The sequence below is a fragment of the Anomalospiza imberbis genome, chromosome 6 (assembly GCF_031753505.1).
Source record: "Anomalospiza imberbis isolate Cuckoo-Finch-1a 21T00152 chromosome 6, ASM3175350v1, whole genome shotgun sequence".
Taxonomy (NCBI): domain Eukaryota; kingdom Metazoa; phylum Chordata; class Aves; order Passeriformes; family Viduidae; genus Anomalospiza; species Anomalospiza imberbis.
In genome coordinates, this window is record NC_089686.1 from 56,801,588 (window position 1) to 56,825,981 (window position 24,394).

A 24,394-nucleotide genomic window follows, 5' to 3' on the forward strand; every position below is an offset into this window, starting at 1 on the left:
AAACGCACACCCCGACCAACCTCCCTCTTCCACCCCTCCTCCAAAAACCCCCCAAAATAAAATACCCAACCCAGCAACATTTTTTTTTGTCAAGTTACATTTGAAATGTTCTGTGAAAGGCCAAATTTACAAATTTCAGGAATGAGAGCAAATTCCACATGCCTCTTTCCTCTTGTATTCTGGAGATTATGTGCTGCTCACATGTGAGGAGAGCAAAATGCTGAGCTGCAACAGAGCTCACCGGGAAACACTTCCTACAGTCATGGAACTGTGGATTGAATGGATGCAATCCACATCAATCAACTGGATGCAAAACAGAAACTAGGAATAAAGCACTTCTCCATCAAGGCAGTGTTACACTTCTAACTTGCTGTATTTCATCCAGGAATAGATTACTGCTAAAAATAAAGGAATTTAATAGTTGCAAGCCAACCACCTACTTCAGAAGGCAAGGAATGCTGCCAAGAGAGAATTACGGCAATGTTATTCCACCACGGCACTTTCAAAAAAACAAGCATTAGAAAATATGAATTAAGCTAAAACACAGCTTTCTCTCCAATTACAGCAACACATGACTTTTTACATACCCTCAATCCTCCCATTAAAAAAAGAAAATTACTTCTGGTTTTTGGTGGCTTTTTGATTCCTATTTTGCTTTTGAAAAGCAGAGGAATAGCAAAGCAAAAGCATCCCTTGTCCCCTTTCTGTCCCTGTTGATTGGCCTCTTGTACATCACCCAGTTCAAGCTGTATTAAGTCATAACCTCTCCTTACACAACTCCTTTCTGTGGAGAGCACAAAAAATACCTCTCACAAGAGATGCCTGAAAACCCCTGTTATTTTACACTTCCAGAAAGCATTTCTCTCCAGCTGGATGTTAGGTCTGAAGACCCACTCAGCACTTCATCTAGAGCTATCTTTAGCCAACACTAAATGTATTTTCTGTACATACAGCATCAAACAAAATCTGCAGACTTTTCACAAGGAAGACAGTATTAGTAACATGATAAAGCTATGACAGCAGAGGTGTATTGAGGAAGAGGAAACTTTCTAAGATCCCATAGTAAATGCTGTACATCTTTTTCCTTCCTGTTGTTAAGAGCTGGCTTCTCTCACACCTGCCACTGCTGTCCATGCTCTTTTTGTTTCACCTGGCATGCATCAGCTTTCCTTAGTTGCACCAATTTCCTCACACTTCTCCACAGCCTCGTAAATGAAGCCATGTGACATCAAGCATTCCCACCTCAGTTATCCACTGCTTCCCTGTGGTTCTGGGTCATGATTCAGCTTTACTCTGACCCAACAAACACGAGGGTTGCTCTTCTACTCGGATGCTTAGTTTTAGGTAAAACCACAGATAGAAACTTGGTATCAAACTGAGCCACAAAGAGACATCTCGAGTGTTCTGCATTCTGCTATGGTTACCAGCTGCCCATAAACACATGAACAAACTTATCCACAATGAGAACAGCTCATGCTCACAACAAACCAGAAATAGCAGCATGGGAAACTTCACTTTCACTTAGTGCTTCAAGTGAACTATCAGTAGTGACAATCCAGGCCTCCTAAAAACAAGGCAACATATTTAGGCCATACAGTCTATTAGAACTGGTAGCAATACACTATCCAGACCTACAGAATCTTCTCTCAGCAAATGCTTGACACAGGAATTAATGACCAATGAAAAAAGAAAAACATTTCCTTGGACTGGTACCACTGATTTTTTTCAGAACCACAGAGAGAAATCAGATTTGGTCGACAGCACAGCAATTCTTCATTGTTATTCCTGAGCACATTATGTGAAAGGACTTAGTTCCCAAAGCCATGTACTTACAACACAGTGAGGACCACCTCCTCCAAACAGATTCCATTGTCAAATTCAACATTTTTTAGGTATTCTGCTTACACCTTCCTTCTAAGGAGTAAAACAAATCACTCCAAACAAATAAGCAAGAACATTTTATTGTGACACTGGCAGCTTTACCTTTCTCGAGTAACACAAGAGTTCTCCCAAATGTCTTTACCAGCCCATTAAATTATTCCATCTAAATCTGCATCACTAGTTTATAAAATTTCTCTAAGATCTGCATATTTTCAACTGATTTAACACAAAAAGAGAAGCAAAAGAACAAACCCTTGAAAACTTAAAAGAGCTGCATCGTGGCACATTTATTCTTTAATAGAAAGAAAGAAAAGCTTCCCTACTGACCTTTACTCCAAGTGAGGAAAAAGATAAATATCCACAGCTCTTTCTTGCATCTGGTAGGACTTTAAGATCCATCTATGCATGTATAATCACAGAACAAAGTTTCAGCCACACTGAACCACCTAAGGAGATTTTATGATCCATAGTTTTTACATGCATTCCATCCTCGGTGTGCTGACTACAGGACAGAGATTCTGTGCACCTACAGTGGTTTAAATTTAAAAATACACCATAAGCCAACTTGGAGAAACATCCATTAGTAACTAATAGAAAGAATCACAAGAAGGTCTCACAACAGTTTACTAAAACATTAAGGTTCTTTAAATCACAGTTTTGAAATATAAAAATTCTATCTCCCCTGTAACTGAGATGTATTTACATGAACTTTTTAAAAATACGGTCTGTAATTCAGCTCTAATCGCTGTCATCTGAGCCTCCTTCAGAGCCCTCATCATTAGACACCTCCGGCTCAGACTCGTTCCCAGAAGCTCTGGCAGACCCCTCGTGGTCAGAGCCCCTCTCGGAGTCTCTGTCGGACTCGGCGCTGCGCGAAGCCGGGCGCGATTCGTTCTCGGAGCCGCCGGAGCCGCGGCTCCTCCCCGACTGCACGGACTCATTGTCCGACTGCTCCGACTCCGAGCGCCGCCTCTTCCTCGGGGACCTGTCACTGTCAGACTCCTCCTCGGACACGCGGGCGCTGGACCTGCGGGGACTGCCTGCCTCGCTGCCAGACTTGTTCCTGTTATCGGAATCGCTGTCGGAAACAATGCGTTTGCTGTGCTGCTGCTCGCCCTCCTCAGAATCACTGTTGCTATTTCTAGCGTGCCTAAGGGGAAAAGCAGAGGGAAAAAATGGTATTAAAGGTGCTTCCTTTAGCTGATAAATAAAGCAAGACACGAGGATTTGGGTAATGCTAGTGTTAGAAGAATGAATGGAATTAATTTGCACTGGGATGTTGTGAGTACAATGAAAACTTTCTCATTATCTTCATGTTATCTCATTAACCCTGCATTTTCTCTTGAAGGCATGCATTGAAACTCTAAGTACATACAAAGTTAATTAAGGTTCTTACCCATCATCAGCAATTTTGAGTTTGTCCTCATCAGAAGAATCATCACTTGATGAAATGATGGCTTTTGATTTGATCTTTCCTTTCATTGAAGGAGGCAGACGTTCTGGTTTGGGCTGTATAGGGGGAAAACAAAGGGCTGCTTGTTCATGTGGCACAGGGCCCAAATGTAGAAACACATTCAGAAAACCAGACATGCTTTTAAAAAATTTTCCATTTACTATCACTTAATTCTAGATGGCTTTGGAAATATCCTTTTCATCCTTGAAGCAGCAACAGCAACAGGGGAGGAGGATAAAAACAAGCTCTAAGACTAGTTGGCTTCAGGAGGTTTTGCTGTAATTTTCAACACTAATAAATCTCTCTTGACCAGGGTAATGCTGAACTCCAAACACATATTTAGAGAGTGATGCAGTTATTCAGGGTTTAACTTACAGCCTTCTTCTTCTCTGCTTTGGGTGGACGTCGCTTTTTAGGCCGCGGGCCGTTTTCATGTTCTTCATCGTCACTCCCCTCTTCTGCCTTCTGGGGTCTTGAACAGAAACACATTTTATATGGCACGAAGCACAATATTGATAAAAACCCTTAAAACATACAAAAAATATCGGTCTCAAGAAATGTCCAGTTCATCCAGTGTTACTCCTACTTCTTTTGCAGAGTGGTTGCTTAAGTTTTATAAAGTGTAATGTGTTAGTAAAAAATAACCATGTGTCCTCTTGATAAGAGTTTGTTTTCAAACTATTACAAAAGACTGAAGAGAATTTACTTAAAAGCCCTACTAATGCTCAGGGAAGTCTAATATTAAATTGACATTAATAATTAATTAATTAATTAATTAAAGTATCAACTACCTCCTCCTCTTCTTCTTCTTTCTCTCACCCTCCTCTTCTTCCCCATCCTGTTCACTACCACTGCCCTTCCTCTTCTTTTTCTTTCTAGAGATGGGCAGATCTTCATCACTGTCATCATTGACAAACTCATCAAACTCCCCTGCTCCTTTTTTGGAGCGCTGTAAGAAACACAAACAACACAACCTGTTATTCACAGCCCAGTTACAAAGCTACCAGGAAACACTTCAAAATGGAAATTTAGCTGAACATGTTCTAGAAGAAATAAAAATATAGACCTTCTAGAGACTATGGCAAAGTTGGTACAAGACAGGTATACTTTAGAAACTGATTTGGCACATAATAAGATAATCTTCTGCTATTTTAACAACTGAACACATTTTAGTGATGCCACCACACTCAGAACTTTTAAGTATTAGCTTCCAATTCTGACATTTTAGTATTAAACCTTTGTAATTTTACTCAGTAGAGCATAGGAGCTTGAAATTAAAAACCTGAGCTCCTATAAGAGACTATATATCAGAAGGGGAAAATTAAGGAGTTTTAAAAGAAATAAAAAACAAGAGATTAAAACATTCTGTTCTACCCTGCCTCCACCGCCACCACGTTTTTTCTCCTTTGATCCTTCTACTTCACCAGTGAACATCAGAATATTCTTGGTCTTCTCCACATATTGAGCTCTTTGTTCCAGAAGTTTCTTCTGCTCTTCTTTTTCTCTCAGGCGCTTCTCTTCCTGAAACACCAAGGAAGCCAACCATTACCATTGTATTTGCACCCCCACGGTGATTATAACAGCAGGCACAGGAATGATTTGCTGTCAGGAGACTGGAAAATTGCTTTTTGATGCTCTGTGTCACAGCAGAAGGTGCACATGGGAAAAAAAAAAATTACTAAAAAGCCCATGGTAGAATAGCTAAAAGTCTGATGGCAGAACTTACGGCACATCTATTTTATTTCATTATACAACTAAATATTTCTGAGGCTACGGGGAAGAAAGAGTTAGCTGCAATATTTTCAGCTGGCACTCACTATGACTGAGAAAAACAGCTATTAGGTACCACCCCAGAGCAGCAGGAGCACACATATTGTCACTGTCTGTGCTTATAAAATGCAGTACACAGAATTTAGTGCAATGAAACCTGTTCTTTAAGCAGTTTCTGGCGAAGCAGCTCCTTCTCCTGCTCCTGCTTGGCACGCAGCTCCCTCTCCTCCTCATCCTGCTTGCGTGCCCGAGCCACATGATACTGGGCCTGGCTCAGTAAGTCGGAGCATTGCCTGCAAAATCCAAGGTTCTCAGGTAAGGCAAGGTGGCAAACACAAAAAGAAATGCTTTTATGAAGTGCCTGCACCACAACACTACATTCATATCCCCAGTCAACTAAAACAACAGCTACTTGAAATAGCACAAAGAAGAGCAGTGCAGATTTTTGAGAAAATGAAAGCATTTTTAGTAAGCTAATTTATCTTCCAATGTATCATTTCAGAACATATTGCTTCATACTTCAAACGTAGCCAATTCATATACAGAAAACCCACACATGAACATAAAAGGAATCATGCCAACCAATTCAGAGAGCTTCAGAAGTATGTTTAATAAGAACTTGTCTTTAATCACAACAACCTAACAAAACTTCTTGGAAAGGTAGGGCAAAATTCAAGCTTCAAACACCCAGTAGTGTGAGAGTTAAGGTTGCATAAAGTGTCCAAGTCACACAAAACATTAAAGTATGGTGCTTTCAACCCCCTCTTAGCTGATGCCAAAATGACATTTCTTTTAATACTGAAATTTTCTTCTCTGTACAAAGTGCTTCAATGATACCCATTCAAATGTACAGTGCAGGATGGCCAACACGTGGTATTTGTATGGGGCTACGGAAATCTTACAAGAATGTGCAGAAGTGAAACACAGCAAAAGAATGAAACAGTGGTAGGGAGTGACCCTGCACTTGTATTTCTACTGTTCTAACAAACTGACAGCTGAAATTTTGGAATTTAGTTTTAATACTAAAAAAAAAACAAAACCCAAAAAAAAAGGACAAAAAATATTTCACTTAGAATCTGAATGAAGGATTTGTTTGTGGGTTGGTTTTTTTTTTTATTTTTACCTGGCTTCTGTAGCAGCAAGTGCCAAGTCAAATCTCATCTTATCACCTACTTTACTCAAGTAACTGAAGTACCTGGAGGAAATCACAAGAAACCAAAGTAAGCAAAGATGACATTACTACCATATTTATTGCAATTTTGCCTTAAAACAAAGCATTTACTCCTGAATTGCAAACCTGTAGAACTCAAAAGATGAGGAAATCCCACTGTGAATTTCCTCTGTGCCAACACCTTTTAATACAGCACCTTTTAACAGTTAAGAAGTGCATTCAGACTACTCCAAATCTAAAGCATTCTAAAACCACTCTGGAGAGGAAAAATTCTAAAGAGAGTTCTGAGATTTCATTTGCTGGCTCCTACCAGTAAGTACACTGCTGACCCCAACAGACTGATTTATCTGCCACAGATCACATGCCTGAATTCAGCATAAGAGAAGGAAGGGAAACTTGTTTTTCAAAAATCCTTTCAGAGCAGCCTCCTTGACCTCATGGACAGGCCCTTGAGAATGTAACAAACTTACAAGGAGACAGTGAGCTATGGTGATCAGTGCTTTGAAAAGTTTTTCCAGTTACAAAGAAAATTACTTCTAACTTTCAAGATTGCTACAGCTTCTTCCCATATACCCTCAGAAGCATTTCAAAACAAGTGTTTCTGTGCTAGACTAAAATTCTTGGGTATGTGAATATACTAACTCCTTGCTTGAGGTCTACACTATGGAGAGTATGTTCCAAAAATTTTGGTAAATTTTAGTTAATAGATTCATTAAAAAATAACATTTCATACAACTTCTTCAAGACAATAAATAACAAGCTTCTCATTGAATTTAAGTCAGAACTTCTATCCTCAATGTAACAGCAGAGCTAGGAATGCAAAAATCATGCACCACCTACACCTAGGAGCAGGATAAATGGTTGAAAGTTCTGTTCAAGGATGCTGACAACAGGATCAGATTAATCACACTGCTGTCTGCACAAAATTTTCTATTACTGTTTTTTAAACAGAACTAAAATATCTCAAATGTACTTAAGAAATTGTTTCTGTTCTTAAACTGTGACAGTACTTGGGCTTTACTTACCAAAAGGAGGGTGAAATTAGTCTTAAGGGACTGCCAGTCATTAATTATGCTTATGTAAGATAAACAGATTTGCTTTTAAGCCTTATAGTTTGCTTCGAAAGAAGTCATAAAATAGTATTCAAGTTCTAAAATAATTATCAACATCTTTCCAACTGTGCATTTCTGGGAAGAAGAACATCTTGGTCACAGCAATAACAAAACTCTGAGAAACACATATTGGCACCTGGTGAAACAAAACTGGTTCTGGAATAAAATCTGAACACACAGTTTTGTCAGGCCCAATATTTTGTTTTCCTACTAGAAATTCTAGAATTACACAGTGCTTTGTAGAAGATGATTGCTCTTCTAACCAGATTTGTGCTCAATACTGCTAGTATACTGGAAGGGGACAACAACATGGATTATAATGATTAGAAACAAATGATCTTTACCTGTGGGCGAGCTCCAGTTCTTTCACAGCATTAAGGACTTCCTTCAGATTGCTTTTTTCATCTTTCAGGACAGAGGTAGCAAGTCTTTGCAGCACTAAAGCTACATTAAACATGAGGACTGTATCACTTGGAGCCACATGCCTGGCCTGGAAAAAAGCCATATTTTTAAGATAAGCTACAATGTGAAGCAGAAATGACATACAGAGAATAAACACCATCATTTCAACCCCAGACCACCAAACTGAAAGAAACACAAACACACATCAACTAACAGTAATTTTATTCTGTGATCCATGTTCCAGATCCATACCTTTAACAAAGTTTGTTTGCATTCCTGTAATTTGCCACATTTAAACAGTGCCCGGGCCAAATATAACAACACTTCGGTGTTTTGATGCTTATAGAACTTTCTGAGGCAGTTTTCATACTGAAATAAAAGAAAAAAAATCAAAGTAAGAGGCAACAGTGGTTTGTTATTTTGGTTAATTAACTCTATTAAATGCTTCTATTCCTAAAAAGCATTACTGCTAATATGCCTTTTATTTTTTTAAAGAAGTGTGTTATGCTACCTGGGTGCCTCCTTTTCACTGATCAGAACATTCTCTCTCCTATGCCATAGCTGATTTTTTCTAGAAACTGGCTGCAGCTCAGAAGGTTCTGTAAGTCTTAAGTACAAAAGAATACTTTTAAAAGTAGCATTTACTGCAACAAATCCAACCAACATGACTCATTTTAAGATCACTCAAATATTCTCCACAGTATGTGGGGGGAATAAACAATCTATTTTCTTTATTCATATCAGATGTTTTACCAAATGAAATATATCTAATATACTAATTCCATATATCTGATGTAATTAGTTAAAAAAAATCCAGACTTTCCAGATAACTCAACATCAAATTTGTTCTGTCCACCCAGCTAAGGAACTTGCCCATGCCAAGGGATATCAGGTTCTCTAAAGGGTAAAAGATGACTTGTTACTATAACTTTTGTGGGTCTGGAATTAAAGGCTTACAAGATACCAAATGTTATCATTTTCAGTAAAAGGCACCTTCTGTTTGACATACTCTTTTCTCAAAGAACCCTACACCCTCTCTAAGCCTCCAAAATAGCAAGGAATACAAAGTATGTTTTATTTGCAGCTCAAGTACAGAAAAACTGCCCTGAACTGTAACACCTGAGGTTGTAACTCTTGGATCTCGCTGTGCTGTGAGCACCTTCAGCATCCAAGATTTTGTGTTTAGCTCAAGCCTGCCTCAGATTTGTATGCTTTAGGGTAGAGAACTCAGAAGGATAATTATTGTGGCTGCACTAAGCTGGGCAAGTAATTTCAATTTGTCTCCCTTTGAATCCAATATAATGTATTTCACACTGTGACTGCATAGCAAAACTCAGGGAACAATAAAACACCTCAGTAAATAAACACAATTCTAATAACACCTTTTCTTAAATAAATTAGCAAATGAGTAAAATGTTTTTCTCCTAAATCGATAGGTGAAAGTGATACCCACTTCCCCACTGTAATTCACTGCTTAAACAATTGCTAAAATGAGATTTTCATTAGGCTTTTTGTCAATAAAAATAGTCAAAGTGCTAAAAAAACAACAGACCCCATTCAAGCACAACAGAGTGTATGTGACAGTGTTGCCAAAGCTTGCTAACAATAGTTCACTGGAGGACAGTGACTACTGAGCTCCTGATCATGTAAGAAAGGCCCAGTAACACTTCTTTATTAAGCATCACAAAAAGCTTCAGAATAGCTCTGAATGAAGTGTCTTTGAGCCTCAATAAGGACTCATCTTAAATGACACAAGTTTGTTAGTTTCTGTCCAGTTCAACATATGCTGTGTTTTTAAGCTTATTTGTATGCTTTTCATCAACTAATTGAGTCAATTTACTCAGAACAGGCTGACACTTGAACATTTCCTTGCTTGGGCAGGTCAGGTCAAACTAGCTGACCTCAAGAGATTTCTTCCACCGTGGATTATTTTGTGATTTTAACTGTGGTGAGTGAAATTACAGCCCAGACAACTTTTAAGACAGCTTTTAAAGTATTCATGTAGTCATTTACAAGAACAAAAATAGGAATTGTTGCTGTTTAAAAGAAAATCCCAGCAGCATATTGTATTTACTTACTTTGGAAACATCTGCATGTAAATCACATGCAGTAACTACAATGACTGATATTGCTCTGGCTAATAATTTATTCCACTAACAACATTTTAACCCTGCTCTCAAAAAAAGTATAAAAGTTGATAGGTGCTTTGTTATCCCCCACCCACATTTGGCAGTCTGCTACTAAATCTAGACTTGACAGCCAACAGCTTGCTAGAAATAGGCCTAAAATTTGTTAAAACAGTGCTCAGAAACTTTCCCAGCTGCCCTGACAACAGAGAAACATCTAGAAGCCATCTAAGCCAAGACAGGAGGTAGTTCAATGTGCAGATGTTACCATCTGCACAGCACTGATGTACTGCTTCTGCTCCACGTAGATATGTGCCAAATTCAGCCACACATCGCTGATATCTGCTGTGGCCTCTCTCACTTGGGCAAAAACATCACGAGCTTCACGGAAATATCCTTTGTGTGCCAAGACAGCTCCTGAGGGGAGAGGAATATGGACAGTGTGAGCTTCCAGGTTCATGCACGGTGCACTCCTACCACAGGAAGTTCAATACTGCCTCAATAAAGTGTCCCTTTAAAAACAGACATAGCTGCCATTTCCTGGGCTCCACTCTACAGTCAGTGCTCGGGCCCTGAAAAAAGAATTCTCTATTAAAGCACGAAACTTAAGAATATGATCACCTCTGAAGCAAAACTAGAGTTTGATATTCACCTATGCCATTAGCAGCATACAAATTCTTTGGGTCATTTCTGAGGACTTGCTTGTAGATGGCTAATGCACGGTCTTGGTGACGTTTCTCCTGCAGAAAGAAATGCCCCAATTCATCACTCACTTCTAAAGTGGGGAATTAAAAGACCTACCCAGAGGTTTTATGAACTAGAAGATGCCAAACAAACATTAAGAAGAGGTTCTGAATAGCTAACAACATACAAAAAATAAGCAAACAAGCCCACACACAGGGCAGAGAGATACCCATTACCTTTTCTCTGTCTCTTGTGGGTTGATGGAGAGTCTGCAACCAGACGTTGCCAAGAGCCAGCATGGAATAAGTATCATTTTGTGTGGAGGGCTGCTTCAATATTCTTTCAAATTTCTTCTGTCCTGGACCCCACTCTTGTTTAGCCAAATGAAGATTGCCAATCAGAGACCAGGCATCTGGATGATCCTAAATAAAAATTCCCTCTAAGTTACAAATAAAAGGAACCCTTTGCAAGGGTTCTTTTTCATGTATGAAGTGCTACTCTTCTTAAACATAATTCCATATTTAAAAGAACCCCAAACAAAACAAAGAGAGCAGATATGGCAGCTCTTTCTTCTTCCCCTAGTTTAAACAAATTAAAAACACAAAAAGAGGAAAATTAAATTTTAAGTTAATTTATTGTTTGGAGTGTTTTAATGTTAAACACTATAGGGTTACAAACCTGATTGATTTGAAGTGCTTCTTTAAACCAATCAGAAGCCTCATAAAAATTCCCTTTGTCCCTGGCCATAGCTCCCAAGCGCAAGTAGCCTGAAAATAAAGATAGAAAATGAAATAAAAATCAGGGATCAGGTTAAAGTCATCTTGAACACAGAAAATATTGTCCATGCATGAATTTCAAAAGCAATCTATCTCTTATCAGCTAAGGACAGCAAACACTAAGAGACCTTTCATATTCTACTCACAATGAGAAATATGATATGAAGAGGAACTTGCACCCATGATGGCCATACAAAAACTGCAGGTTTTGAATAGTTAGAGTATTGTAAATGTGTTAAATTTGCTTCATAAGTTAAAGACAACTGAAAAGAAATAAGGATCCATCAGTTACATAATTCTCCTCCCTCCACTTTAAAATAGCTCTCCCATTTCCACAAGCTTTGGGAAGGGTATCTGCGGGTGACAATGGAAAACAAACAGGGAAAAGGCTACAGATGAGGCTGGGGCATGATGTGTGCTGCAGCCCGTGGCAAATAGCACAGGTCAGCCCCAACACTACTGTGAGAACAAGGGAAGACAGACATAAGGAGAGCAGAAGACACTGTCAACCAGAAGATTCTTGGTATTATAAGGACAACTGTAGAACTGAAATACCAAATGTTTCTTACAATCAACATAATTTGGATGTTCTCTCAAAATGTTTTTATAGAGCTTTTCAGCTTCGTGAAATTCACACATGGCCTCGTAGAGCCTGGCAAGGTTGTAGGATGTTGTCACAGAGATGGCATTGTAGTAATGCTCATCGTGCTCAGCCTCTGCTTTCGCACGATCCAGCGATGCCAGGAAGTATTTCTGAAGTACAGAAAGAAAAGAGCAATGAAGCACTCCAGAATATCCTCAAAGAAAAACTTCTGTGTGATCAAGAAACACCATTCAAACTGTGAGTAACTGCACACCTTTGCTTCTCCCAGGTTTCCCAGCCTGAAGTGCAGGGCACCCACATTATTCAGGATCTCTGGAGGGACATCAGCCTGTACTTTCTCCTGCAGAATGCGTGTGGCTGTTCCATAAGCTGACAGAGCACCCTTTGCAAAGAAACAGAAAGTGGATGAAAGAAAGAAGAGAATGAGCTCTACATGCTCTCATGAAAAGCACACACACAATTCACCAAGTGTGTATTAATAATACCTGTATATCAGTCTGTTCTAGAATTTGGGCTAGCTCAATCCATGCCTCTACATCATCAGGATATTGTTCTGTGACTTTCTTTAAATGCCCCTGAAAAACAGCAGATAATTATGCCACTTCAAAGACACACAGCCTGTTTTAAAAAATGGAAACAAAAGAGAAGAGTGAAGGCATTCACTTTAACACTAGAAAGATGTACCATATTGCACAAGCAAGAATCCTAAACATCTGCACAGTAATAAATCTGCATTAGTTTTCTTTCTTCGTTACTCTATTCTTCTGTAGAACAGAACACCTGCTTCAAGTCTTAGAGAAACAAAGGCCATTACACCAACACGAAAAGCTAGAGAAATGTCTAACATTTCTTGCATTTATCTACCCAACATTAGATTTAAAATACCTTTCATTTAAAAAAAAAAGCATCACTGTCCTTCCAGATAAGCCCAGACAAGACAAGTGCTTTCTGGAAATGAAACATGAAAAGCTAGAGAAATGTCTAACATTTCTTGCATTTATCTACCCAACATTAGATTTAAAATACCTTTCATTTAAAAAAAAAGCATCACTGTCCTTCCAGATAAGCCCAGACAAGACAAGTGCTTTCTGGAAATCACCAGCCGATTTGCTCTTTTCATGAAATCATGAGCTAAATTCCCATCTTCAGACAATTTTATATATATATATGGAAAGGATTTTGCCCTTTTCACGTACCAAATAGAGACATGAGGCTGGAGCTTCTCTAAATTCTTGGACATGCTTTACCCAGAGCCCAGTGTAGTCTCAGTTCTGTCCAGAAGTTGTGACTCTTCACAGACAGGAAGACCCCTCATGACAGCCCATATGAAATATTCCATATCTACAGCCACCTAACCCTGAGTTTTACTCAACTTAAGGAACAATCTGATTTCAAGTCACATTTCCAAGTTCTACTCTTGCACATAAACACGATGCTGGCGGAAGGAAAGCTCACCTTTGCAATATCCCGTTTCTCTTGATCTTCTGAAGCTGCATAAAGAGATCCAAGGATTTTCATAGTCTCATAATTGTTAGGATAGGCTTTCAAGACTTTTTCAAAGCATTGTGAAGCATTCTCTTTGTCCCCTCGATAAATGTACATTTGACCCAATCCAAAAAACGGAAGTACAAAAGAAGATGAGGCAAACTGAGTGGCCTGGTAATAATACTGGAAAGCTTGATCATAATCTTCCTGATTAAAAGGAATTAAATGAAGAACAGTCAGTGTTTTTAGAGGCAACCTTTGCATGAACTTTTATAACAGAGACTTTTTTAAAACGTGAGCTCAAAGGGGAGTTTTAAAAACTGCCCTACCTGCACGTGAAAAGACCTTGCCAGCTGGTAACAGCTCTCTGCCTGCATTGCTTCCACTTCTGTGTTATGGAAAGCATGAAGAGCCAAGTGCTGTACTTTACCATAGTCCTGACAAAAAAAAAAAAAAAAAAAAAAAAAAAAAGGAAGTTAAATAAAATTTGGAAGGCTTCACTTCACTTTATTTATGGTCAAGTGATTTTATGATTTAAACATGGATAGCTGGAAAATACAACAATGCTTTAGTCACAGCACTGACTAAATGACAACAGATTTAGTTTTAGCCGTTACTATTATTTTCTCTATTTCATGTTTTAAAGCATGGAAGAGTGAGGAGGGGGAAAAACAAACCAACAAAAACCTCAACCAACCAAAGAAACCAATTCCAAACATCAAAAATCCAAAACCCCTTCAGGACACAAAGTTGATTTTGATTTAAGTAAGTGTACCTTTCTTGGTTTTCTTGAGAAAGGTTCATACAAAATTCAGGCCAAAAACCTCACAGTTCTTCATCTAGATTAACAGATATTAGGCACCTGATGAAATGTGTTTGAATCTAACACCAGAATTCTTGCTGTTCAGAGGTTTTCAAGCATTTAACTATAAAATGTCAGCGATCTCTTACCTTCTTGAAAAAGAAGTGATTTGCCAAGTGATTCAACACCATTGGATTACTGGGATCAATGGTGTAAGCCCTAGAGAGGAGTTGAACACCATTCTTGATGGAATCCGCCTAAATGAAACATTGACAGGTATCAGCAGCACCTCAGTATCTGTATCTTATTACCATCTTCAAAACCATTTTTCAGTCTAGGCTGCTCAGGATTTCTGACAAGACCATACTGAGCTCACAAAAAAAAAGTAAATTCAGCTATGGGCTTTTCTTCCTGCAGCATACAGGTGGAAAACGGGAAATGAAGCTACCATACAGGGATGGAAAAGAGCAGAGCAGGAATTTCTAGGAAAAAACAAAAAAGCAAAAAAACCCCAAAGACTTAGTGTTGATGTCCTTTGACATGTCCCACTCACAGCCTGACAGCTTTCTATCTGCTCCTTCTACTGTTCAGTGTCCTCAGTGCCTGTTTGGTTTAGGTCTCAATGTTTTACCCAATTCATTCAACAGTGGAATCAAGACATTTGCATCTTCAAATCCTAAACAACAACTTTAGATCTTGTTTTAAAATCAGTACAAGTTTGAGGTGTTTATATAGAAATATCATTGCATCAACTTACTCTTTTCTAAAGAAGCTTTACACCTTAATGCAAGCTTCCCATGGTAAAAATGTGATTTACTTACAAGTTCAAATCCACAACTGATAAAATAATTTCTCTTTATTTAGGACAATCATGAAATCTGTATCACAAGCATGTCAGCTTAATCTGTGCTTATTTCTGAACAGAAACATCAAAAATGCTATAAGAAATCATCTAATGGCTGTGCTTTACTCTGTAATTATGATGAGAAGAAAGCTGTCTTATTGAACATATTAGGTTTTAAGAGGTTAAAACATAACATGAAGGCAGCTAAAAAATCAATTTCAGTTTCAACAGGTGCAATCTTTCCAAACCTAGCATAACAGTAGACCTGGATAATGAGATATTGAAGCTTTCCTGCCTTCATTTTCAAAGGCTAATGTGGTTTATAATCACACTGTGCTTTTGTCCAAGCTCTCCAATACCTTGAGTCTCATGTCCAACTTCAACCCAATCCAGCAGATGGGTAGAGGCCCCAAAGCTCTAAGTGCTTTCAGTTAAGAAAAACAGATCAGACAGACCTCAATGAGAGCACAGTGTGATCTCAACCCTGATCTGACATCATAACATCTTCTAGGAGGATGAAACATTAGAAATATCTAAGCACAAAAAAGGTATCAATTAGTTTGATACTCAGAGAGGCTCTTTTCCCCAGAGTGTTCTCCCTTCCCTGTGTCAACTCTTCAATGTTACACTAACTTTTACTACAAAGTTGTGAGAACAGTTTGAAGTAAAGCACAGATGATATATTTCTTAGGAAGAACACAAAATGTCTTTGAGTGGCTCAGCTTTTAATCACAGCTTTTTGAATCTTCACATGAGTGGGCTCATCCCTTGACTTCAGTCAAAAGATCATCAGGAAAAGAAAGAGAAAGATACCAAATATCATCAACTTCTCATCTTTGGAATTTATTTAAATTTGACTTTATTTTTAGTTCTTTCTGTAGTTTTATGAAAAAAACACTTATGCCCACTTTTTTTTTTTTTTTTTTAGTTTCTTCATGGAAATATTAACAGGTTTTATTCCCCGCCATGAAGTAGTAAACCAAGACATTTTCAGACATTCTGTGCTAACAAAAGATCATTCTAGGGAACTATAGAAATCAGCAGACTAAATTTTAGCCACATAGAATTATGTAACAATATATATATGTATTTTTTTAAAAACACTTAAGGGTCTCTTCCTCCAGTGGTAGCATCTGAGATGGTTAATCCCTGCTAAGGAAGTTATGATCCCAACTAAGCTATATTTGCATGCATTTTTCTAGGGATACAATACCTAGAAAGGTGGATCACCACTTAAACTTACTTTTATCAGCCCAGTTAAAATTTCTTCTTGCCTACTCTTTGGTTTACCATGCAGCATGCATGCCTGAATGCAACTTTGAAACTTGTTTGAAAATTTCTTCTTAACTCCTAAACTTCTAAAAAACTTGTTCTAACCTCCTGGGAATATGTCTTTTACCTTGACCTTCCTCCACATATGTCACCATGGAGTTTTATTATTTTAAATGAAACAGTTAACCTAGCACTGTTTTTCTGTACCTAACTCTTCTATAAATAACAGAATTGAAGACTTTTAACAACAGAAGAAAGCGATTCAGAATGTGCTGCTCACACCATAAGCACATATCTATAATATCATTCAACAGAACACAGACTTAAAATTATTCAACCATAAAAGTTATTACCCATTTTAAAACTGGACTATCTTTGAAAGGATAAAAACTTTGCTTTTTTAGCTAAAAGAAAGTAAACTGAGCATGGATTCCTGCTAAGTCAGACCCACCTCCTTATTATTGAGTTCCAGAACAGCCAGTCCAACCAAGGCCCCGACACACTTGGAATTCAGCTCCAGAGCCCTGCTGAAGGCCAAGCGAGCTTTTTCCAGCTTGTTCAGTTTCACGAAGCAGTGGCCCATTCCCAACCGAACCTCGGCTAGAGAACAACATGACACCATTCAGAATGCCAAAGTTTCAACTTTATGCCTTTTTTTTTTCACAACCTGGAGTGAAAGCAAGAGTTTTTCATAGTTCCTTAAAGTCTGTAAAGCCATCTCACAATCTGCTGTTTTTCAAGGCAGCAGCCCATACTTGGCTGGCCACAAAATGAACTTGAATGTATTAGTAAGACTTTATTTCTTCATAAACCCCAGAACACTGATCTATCTCCCACAGACTCCAATGCCAAACAAATAAAAAATTACTTTTATGGGAATGTATTAAAAAATAATAGAGAAAAGCATTAAAAATTGCCAGATGGAAGGGCTGGACATTTCTTAGGCAAGTTAAGTTCACCCCAAACTAGCAGGTCTTCAGAAAACACAGATGAATAAACAAGTTAGCTGGCATTTCTCCTCAAATGATGAACTGATTCACATGCTGTTTATCATCCTCCAGCTTCCATAACCAAGTACAGATGTACTAATACAGAAAATTCGTATCATAGTGCCCTTTCAGACTGCTTGTGATCTACAGAGAATTCATAAATAGCAGTTTCAAACCTGTGTCCATTAGAAAAAGGGGAGCAAAGGAAAGATGTCTGTTGAAAAGTAAGGCTTTTGTAGCAACCAATATGGTAAAGAAGACCACAGACACATCAAGTTTGCAATAAACCTTTTCTCAGACAGATTATGGCAAAGTCTATCACATTTCTCAAGAGACTTTCAAGTATTTATGATCCTAATGTAAATACCTTGAATTAATGTATCTAAATCCCATGTATCACCTGTACAGCCATTAAAATTCATTTTCCCAGATTTTTGCATAAAGAAAATAATACAAGACCAGGAAAACTCACATCATGCAATATAAGTAGAATTTTGCTTTTTATGTCTTGTTTCATTATTGTTATGTCATTTCTGAAGCCTTATTCCAACAGCTTACAGAAAAATTCTGCAAGTATCTTGAACAGTTCCCTCCCTCTCCATACAACTTTAATTTCTCTTACATGCAAAATCTCATTTTCTAATACCTCTTTAAAAGGTAATACACCAAAAAAGAACAGTATTTTCCTAAATACAACTTTCTTCTCTAAATATTAAGAAATACTTCAAGTCAATGAATGCCTAAAGCACTCTATAATGAGGGCTGGGGTTCTTTTGACAGATATAGACCACAAAAATGCCTTTTGAATTTGAATTAGGAAGACCTGAGTTAGTTTGCAAGCAGAAAATACTTTCTGTCTTACCTGGGCAGCCTGGATTGGTACGCAGTGCTTTCTTGTAGTAGGCAAGGGCTCCTCTATAATCTTTCTTGTTGAAAGAAATGCATGCCTTACCTGTTAGAACATACCAGGAATAAAACCAAGATTATAAACCAGAAACTCAAGTATTATTTGGTTAACTTGTGCTGTGCCCATTTTCAAAAGTTACAGTTAAAAACTAACAGAAAATTTGGACAACAACTTCTTACATTTGATGATGTCAAGTATATGAAAAAAGCAAACATGAAAACACATTCAATTTGTATTTTCATATATTTCTGCAGAAACTTAATTCCTCATTGATCCAGAGGAAAGACATTAAGACTAGTGAACAACTTAAATTACAAGTGTTACAATCTGCTGACCCCCTCACAAGTGGTAACTTCACCCTTAACAGAGTGTCCAGCATCACTGCCACCACTAGGGAAGCATAAATAGCTGGACTGGATATTTGCCCTTGGGCCTCAGAAGATGCCAGTTAGCATTGCATTTTTCCTAGCTCTTCCACCTATGTGTACCTCCTAAATTTGAATTAGTCTCTGCCATGTGTATCTTGATCACAATTCTCTCTGCACACACCCTCTTAAGCACATAATTCATTCCAAAACTCAACCAAAGAGACCAGGTTCTTACAAATATCCAGAAACTCGTACCAAGTAGGGCAGGAATATTATTTGGAGACTGGTTGAGCACGAAGTGGAACTGTGCATCAGCTTGGTCCATCTTATCACCTTCAAGCAGGCAAAAGCAGGCTCTTCCCAACAAGTGATTCTAGACAAGGGACAGAATTTGTGATACATTTATCTTTGTAGAATATTGTAAAATATGTTTTCTTTACAATCACTAATACACAAAAATGTTTTTTTTTTTGATCAGATATCTGTTTTACCTGATCGTACATGATGATTTTGTCAGCCATAGTGTACAGCAGGGTGGCCTGGGTGATGAGCTCCTTCTTGTTGTCTTTGTTCTTCTCCTTCCGAGCCTGCTGTACATAGTAGGCTGCCAGAGTGTCCAGGCATGTCATCTGATCTTTCTCGTGGTCTCTGTAGTCCAGGTTGCCATCGATGCGGGCAGCTTCCAGCAGCTTCACAAAGTCTTCTGTTTTGCCTTGCTTGTAGTACTCCAGCTACAAAACACAGTTTTAACAGACAACACCACCCCAGTGAGTACAGAACATACCAAGCTGATGCGTTAGATATCACACAGACTCTTTTTCTAGGATGTAGGGATAAAGCAGAAATAAATGTAGGTATCATCAGAGAAAGGTTTTCTGGTAATGCCAAATATTTTTCTGCCCTAGAATCACTGAATGGCCCGGGATGGAAGGGACCTTGAAGATAATCCCATTCCAACCGCCGTGCCATGGGTAGGGACACTTTCCTGTTGCTCAAATGCCCATCCAACCTGCCCTTGAATGCTTCCAGGGGTGGGGCATCCACAACTTCTAAGGGCAACTTGTGCCAGTGCCTCACCACCTTAAAACACAACTTTTTTAGCTATTTATAAGAAGAATCCACTGGTCTTCCTCTGAAGTTCTTTGATGTTTTGACATTTAATCATACTTTCCACGGTATAGATACTGCCCCCTCCTTTTTTATGAAGCATGTAATCAAAGGCACAAACCAGGAAAACTATGGATTGAGGGGGAAAAAGCCATAGAAAGCAACAGTCATGAGGCATTGTTTCAGGAAAAAGAGATTAAATGAAAATCCTAATATGCACATGTCAATCAGAAACATCTGGCCTAGAATCAAAGACTGAATGACCCCATACAGTATCTGTTTGGAACTCAGTTATCACTGGTCATAAGAGTAGGGAACTGGAAATCATGACGTAATTATGTGAATACAGTATTTAAATACACAATTTGTATCTATACTGACCGCTAGGGCAATCCATATGTGCAGCTGCGTGTGTTCCTGTTTCAGTATACTTATAACTTCATCACCCTCGGGCAACTGATCGAAGTCAAGCTCAATAACCTAGAACCAAACAACACAGATCATCTTTTCACAAGGCTTTGAAAACATTGTCAGTCATTGAGCTCAAAGGAAACTGGACCTGTCAGAGCACAAAACATACATAATTACTTGTGTTTAAACAAGGTTATGGACAAAGAAAGGAGAGAAAATATATTGCGTTCTGTACAAGATGAAAGCGATGGCCTCCCTTTAGAGAAAAGACAAACCAATGTCTGGGGTACAAGCGAGGGAGAATAAGCAGAGATCTGAATTCAGCTTCTTTCACTATGGACTTCATGCTCAGAACCAGCTAATAATCAACTTGACTGCACACTGCCGACTTTCAAAAGCTTTTCCTACAGGTAACATATACATCTAGCTCAGAGACAAAATCTTCCAAGTCATCTGGTGTCAGAAAATCAATACCTAAGACTTAGATTCCTGAAATATTGTAAAGTCACCTTTATGCCCTAGGAAATTAAGAGACTATTGAAGCAGCTAAACTTATGAATATTTACAACTGTAGATATGACTAGCAAATGACATCAAGAACTTTTCATCATTCAGGCATTGTTTTGTGAGTATCAGTCTCCCATGTTGATCTAATCTTCTGATATTATAAAATGAGGAAATAGGAACAGGTACTCTCTGGATGGGATATTTGGGAACACAATATAACTGCTTGTTAGTTCACCTTACTCATTCATGCTGTCTTTAATAATTAGTCATCTGCGTTACAAGTTAATTTTACAGCAAGAACGAAGTGTAGTTGTTGTACCCTGATTACCAATGCCGGGACTCCTCTGTAGGCTGAATTAGAGCAATCCAGTTTAAAAAGGCTTCTAGTTTTGACTATACAAGACTTCAGCAAAAATATTTCTGCTTAACTTTGGCTCATTTTAGTTTATCTTGCGTAGCACCTCCTGTCTGACAGATAATGGCCCTCATCTATCAACTAAAATAGTTATGAATGAGAAATAGATATTACCCATACAGCAAAAAAACACAGAAGTAAAAAAGAGCAGGGGTGAGTGGAGGGGTATTTTATTGCATTCCCTAGTAATTAATTCAGAACTTTGGGATCCAAGAGTTCTAGCCTGAACAGCAGCACCAAGATCACAATTCATGTTGACACCTCAGACAGAAATTTCTGTCACAGAAGAAAATGCCCTTGAACATGTAAACTCCATAAAATAAAGCAATTTTGTGAGACTTAAAACCTCAATGGCAGCCACATAGAAATGTGTTTCTGTATACATATTTGTGAGTATATTAATGTCTCTGTGTACACGTATCTACGTATGCATATATGTATCATATGTGTATGTATACAGGAGAGCAGGCAGGTAGATATTCACAGAGAATATTCTTCAACCTGTAAGCATTATGTTTCAACACCTTACTTAGCTACTCTATTAATTCAGTATCTGCCACGGCATGATTGAATGGCAAACTTTGTTACACGCTGCAAATCTCCACGTACTTCTCCTGAACCTTTCTACCTTTCTACACTTGCGACAGTGTACCTTAAATAAAGAAAAGTTAAATTAAGTTTGTAGCTTCACGATGAAATAACTTCACAGAGAGGGTCTTCTGCCCTGCCTGTGTCTATGCGCTGCTTGAGGAACGCCAAGAGACCCCGACACGCCAAAGCGTGGCCGAGAACACACCTGCGACCCCGGCACGGGGGCTGCGAGCGACACCCGCGCCCCGAGCCCGGCGCACAACCACGGGCGGCAGCGGCGACCGCCCGCGCCCCGCCACGGATCGCCCTCCTTGCCCTGCCCCGCCGCCTCCCCGCGCCCGACTCGCCTCGTCGGTGTCCCGGAGAGGGATCTCGATGGAGCCCCGCGACATCCTGGCGACAGCGCTGCCGCAGCCGCCACTCGCCGGGCCGGGGCCGCCGCGCGCACTTCCCCTCACGGCAGCGCCCGACCCGGACGTGCTCGGCACTGGGGCGGAGCGGGCCGGGCCCGCCCCCGGGGCGGTGCGGGGCCGGCGCCTGCTCGTCCTGACACCCGTCCTGACACCCGTCCCGCACCTGGCCCTGGGAATAGGGGTATACGCACCTATGGAACAGGGAAAGGCAGCTCTGGGTGTGCGTATACGCGCAGCCACGGGTAAACCGAGCAGGTTTAGCTGGGTAAAGCTCCCTGGGCTTTGGGGCACGGCTCCCTCAGGCGGCGCCTCTCCTCACGGCATCTCAGAAGCGTCAGACGATTCCCAAATAAACGCGTTAAAACGTGCGGATTTTCCCCGTCTTCGTGGGAAAGCAAAGTGTAAATCCAAACTTATATTATCCGACTAGCTCAGCTGGTGTAATACTTTTGATGCGTATGTACAGATGTTCAGCCTCAGCTGGGCCAACTATATTGCAGTAAGGTGAGTGTGTGTGATGACAAATACGGACTGTGGTAACATTGGGATCCGGTCTGTGTGAGGGACTCGGCCACACGGAGGGGCAAAGGAAAGAAGGAATTCCACAACTGGGCTCCTCACTTGTGTTTTTCTAATGATGATGGCAGATACATTGCATATTTGGATCAAACCCAGCAAGCACAGTAGCCTATGACCCATCTTGGTCATTTTTACAGTTGTACCAAGGGGAAAAAAGGGTAGTAAGACTAAAAGACCCTCAGACATATTTCTACAGAAATTACTTAAAAAAACCCCAACTCCTGATGTTATTTACACAGCCTTGCTTGCTACCCTGCTAACTTGATTTTGTCCTATAGCTAATCGTCCACACAATACAAAACTTGGAACGAATTGATAGTCACAACTATAAGGTATTAAATGAGTTAATCTCATTTTAAAAATAAGTATGAATTGCTATAATCCTGTATATTGTAGTGGTAATGGCTGCATGACTTGCAGTGTCACCTGTTTGGTGAAGCCGAAGTAAGTAGCCTTTTTTGATTACTTAACATTTTGAATGTGACCTTCTGATTTTTCTTTAGGCACAAGTTATTCTCAACTTTGTTACCTTCTCCAATGCATTGTACCAAATATTTCTTCTACTCTTTGAGTAGATTTCTTCCATAAATACCTATTTTAGAGAAACATGGCAGGAAAGCAGAGTGATGTTGAAATTTGTGGGAGGGAGTGTGTATTTTTTGCACTAAAAACATCCCAGAAACAATGTTATGCAGAGCCAGATGCTAATTAATAAAGTTCCTAAGCCTTCTTTACTGATTTTTCAGAAATAAACTACTTTTTAGATATTTTAGTCAATGCTGGAGCTATTTGGATTGAAAAAGCAGCCTGTTCCTGAGGCATTTGTTCAGCAGTGTCTGTAGAAAACTAAATTTCCTCATGGACAGAAAATTAGTTTTAATGAATGATTTTATAGGCTCAGACCTTAAGAATATTAAGCCGAAGTTGAAGAGGAAAAACAATTCTTGCTCCCTGGTACAATCCTACTGCACACATTTTATACAGTTTAACATTTTATTGCTATACTATTGACTTTTATATTGTTTAAAGCAGGAAGACTCGCTTTCTTTCCATACACACTCATAACAATAAGTCACTGTTGGCTGTGTAGCATCTCTTTAGTGTGTAAACTATTGCTCTAGTGAGAACAGCTGCTTTTTTTCCACTTTATGAGTGCTTAGGGACATTTCAAGAAAAAAGGCTTGTTTTATCCTGCTGTCTTTTGTTTTTATTTCATTGGATTTTATTACTGGGGAAATTAAATTTACTACTTTTAAACTTGGATTGTTAAGAAGATCTTGTTAAACAAGGAAAATGTATATAACAAAAGTAAGATACAGTAAATTGAACTTCCAATTGTGATATATGTTATATACAGTAAAAAAACCCCAAACCTCTGGAAACTTCATTATCATATGGAATTATAAGCCTTTTTCAGGTGTGGAAATTGAGTTTAATGAAGCTACTTTAATAACAGTATTAAAAAAAGACCTCTACCTAGCTAACCACCTCTCTTTGCAAGCAAATTACCATTTGTGCTTCAGGTGCATGTCCTTAAATAAATGAGAGGTTAATTAAAAGCAGCTGGGTGTGTGCCCACAGTTTGTGGGGATTGGGAGCGGGGCTGGGGCCGAGCCTCATCCCCAGTGGGCACAGCTGTGAGAAGCAGGTGAGCAGCACTGCCAGCAATGAGCCATGGAGTGCCCAGGTGCACTGAGCAACCACCAAAGGGAGCAGAGGGCACAC

General features: G+C 39.2%; 1 protein-coding gene across 1 annotated transcript; it reads right to left on the reverse strand.

The window, feature by feature from the left end:
• Nucleotides 1-1,945: 1,945 nt before the first annotated feature.
• On the reverse strand, nucleotides 1,946-22,179 carry CTR9 (CTR9 homolog, Paf1/RNA polymerase II complex component). Its single transcript, XM_068194601.1, has 25 exons — nucleotides 22,025-22,179; nucleotides 20,135-20,233; nucleotides 19,138-19,377; nucleotides 18,902-19,019; nucleotides 18,234-18,323; nucleotides 16,834-16,982; nucleotides 14,416-14,523; nucleotides 13,794-13,901; nucleotides 13,435-13,671; nucleotides 12,465-12,554; nucleotides 12,233-12,361; nucleotides 11,945-12,128; nucleotides 11,278-11,366; nucleotides 10,836-11,021; nucleotides 10,568-10,655; nucleotides 10,184-10,332; nucleotides 8,042-8,158; nucleotides 7,732-7,877; nucleotides 6,228-6,299; nucleotides 5,262-5,397; nucleotides 4,709-4,855; nucleotides 4,126-4,283; nucleotides 3,710-3,806; nucleotides 3,278-3,390; nucleotides 1,946-3,031 (listed from the first exon to the last, which is right to left on the reverse strand). The coding sequence occupies exons 1-25, from the start codon at nucleotides 22,067-22,069 to the stop codon at nucleotides 2,620-2,622; spliced, it is 3,507 nt and encodes a 1,168-aa protein (XP_068050702.1). The 5' UTR covers nucleotides 22,070-22,179; the 3' UTR covers nucleotides 1,946-2,619.
• Nucleotides 22,180-24,394: the final 2,215 nt, after the last annotated feature.

Coding starts and splice junctions, on each gene's coding strand:
- CTR9 (XM_068194601.1), bottom strand. CDS start 22,069: ATGTCGCGGGGCTCCATCGAGATCCCTCTCCGGGACACCGACGAG. Junction 19,378..20,134: donor ACATATGGATTGCCCTAGCG/GTCAGTATAGAT, acceptor TGTGTTTTGTAG/CTGGAGTACTACAAGCAAGG. Junction 5,398..6,227: donor CTTGCTGCTACAGAAGCCAG/GTAAAAATAAAA, acceptor TGGATTTTGCAG/GCAATGCTCCGACTTACTGA.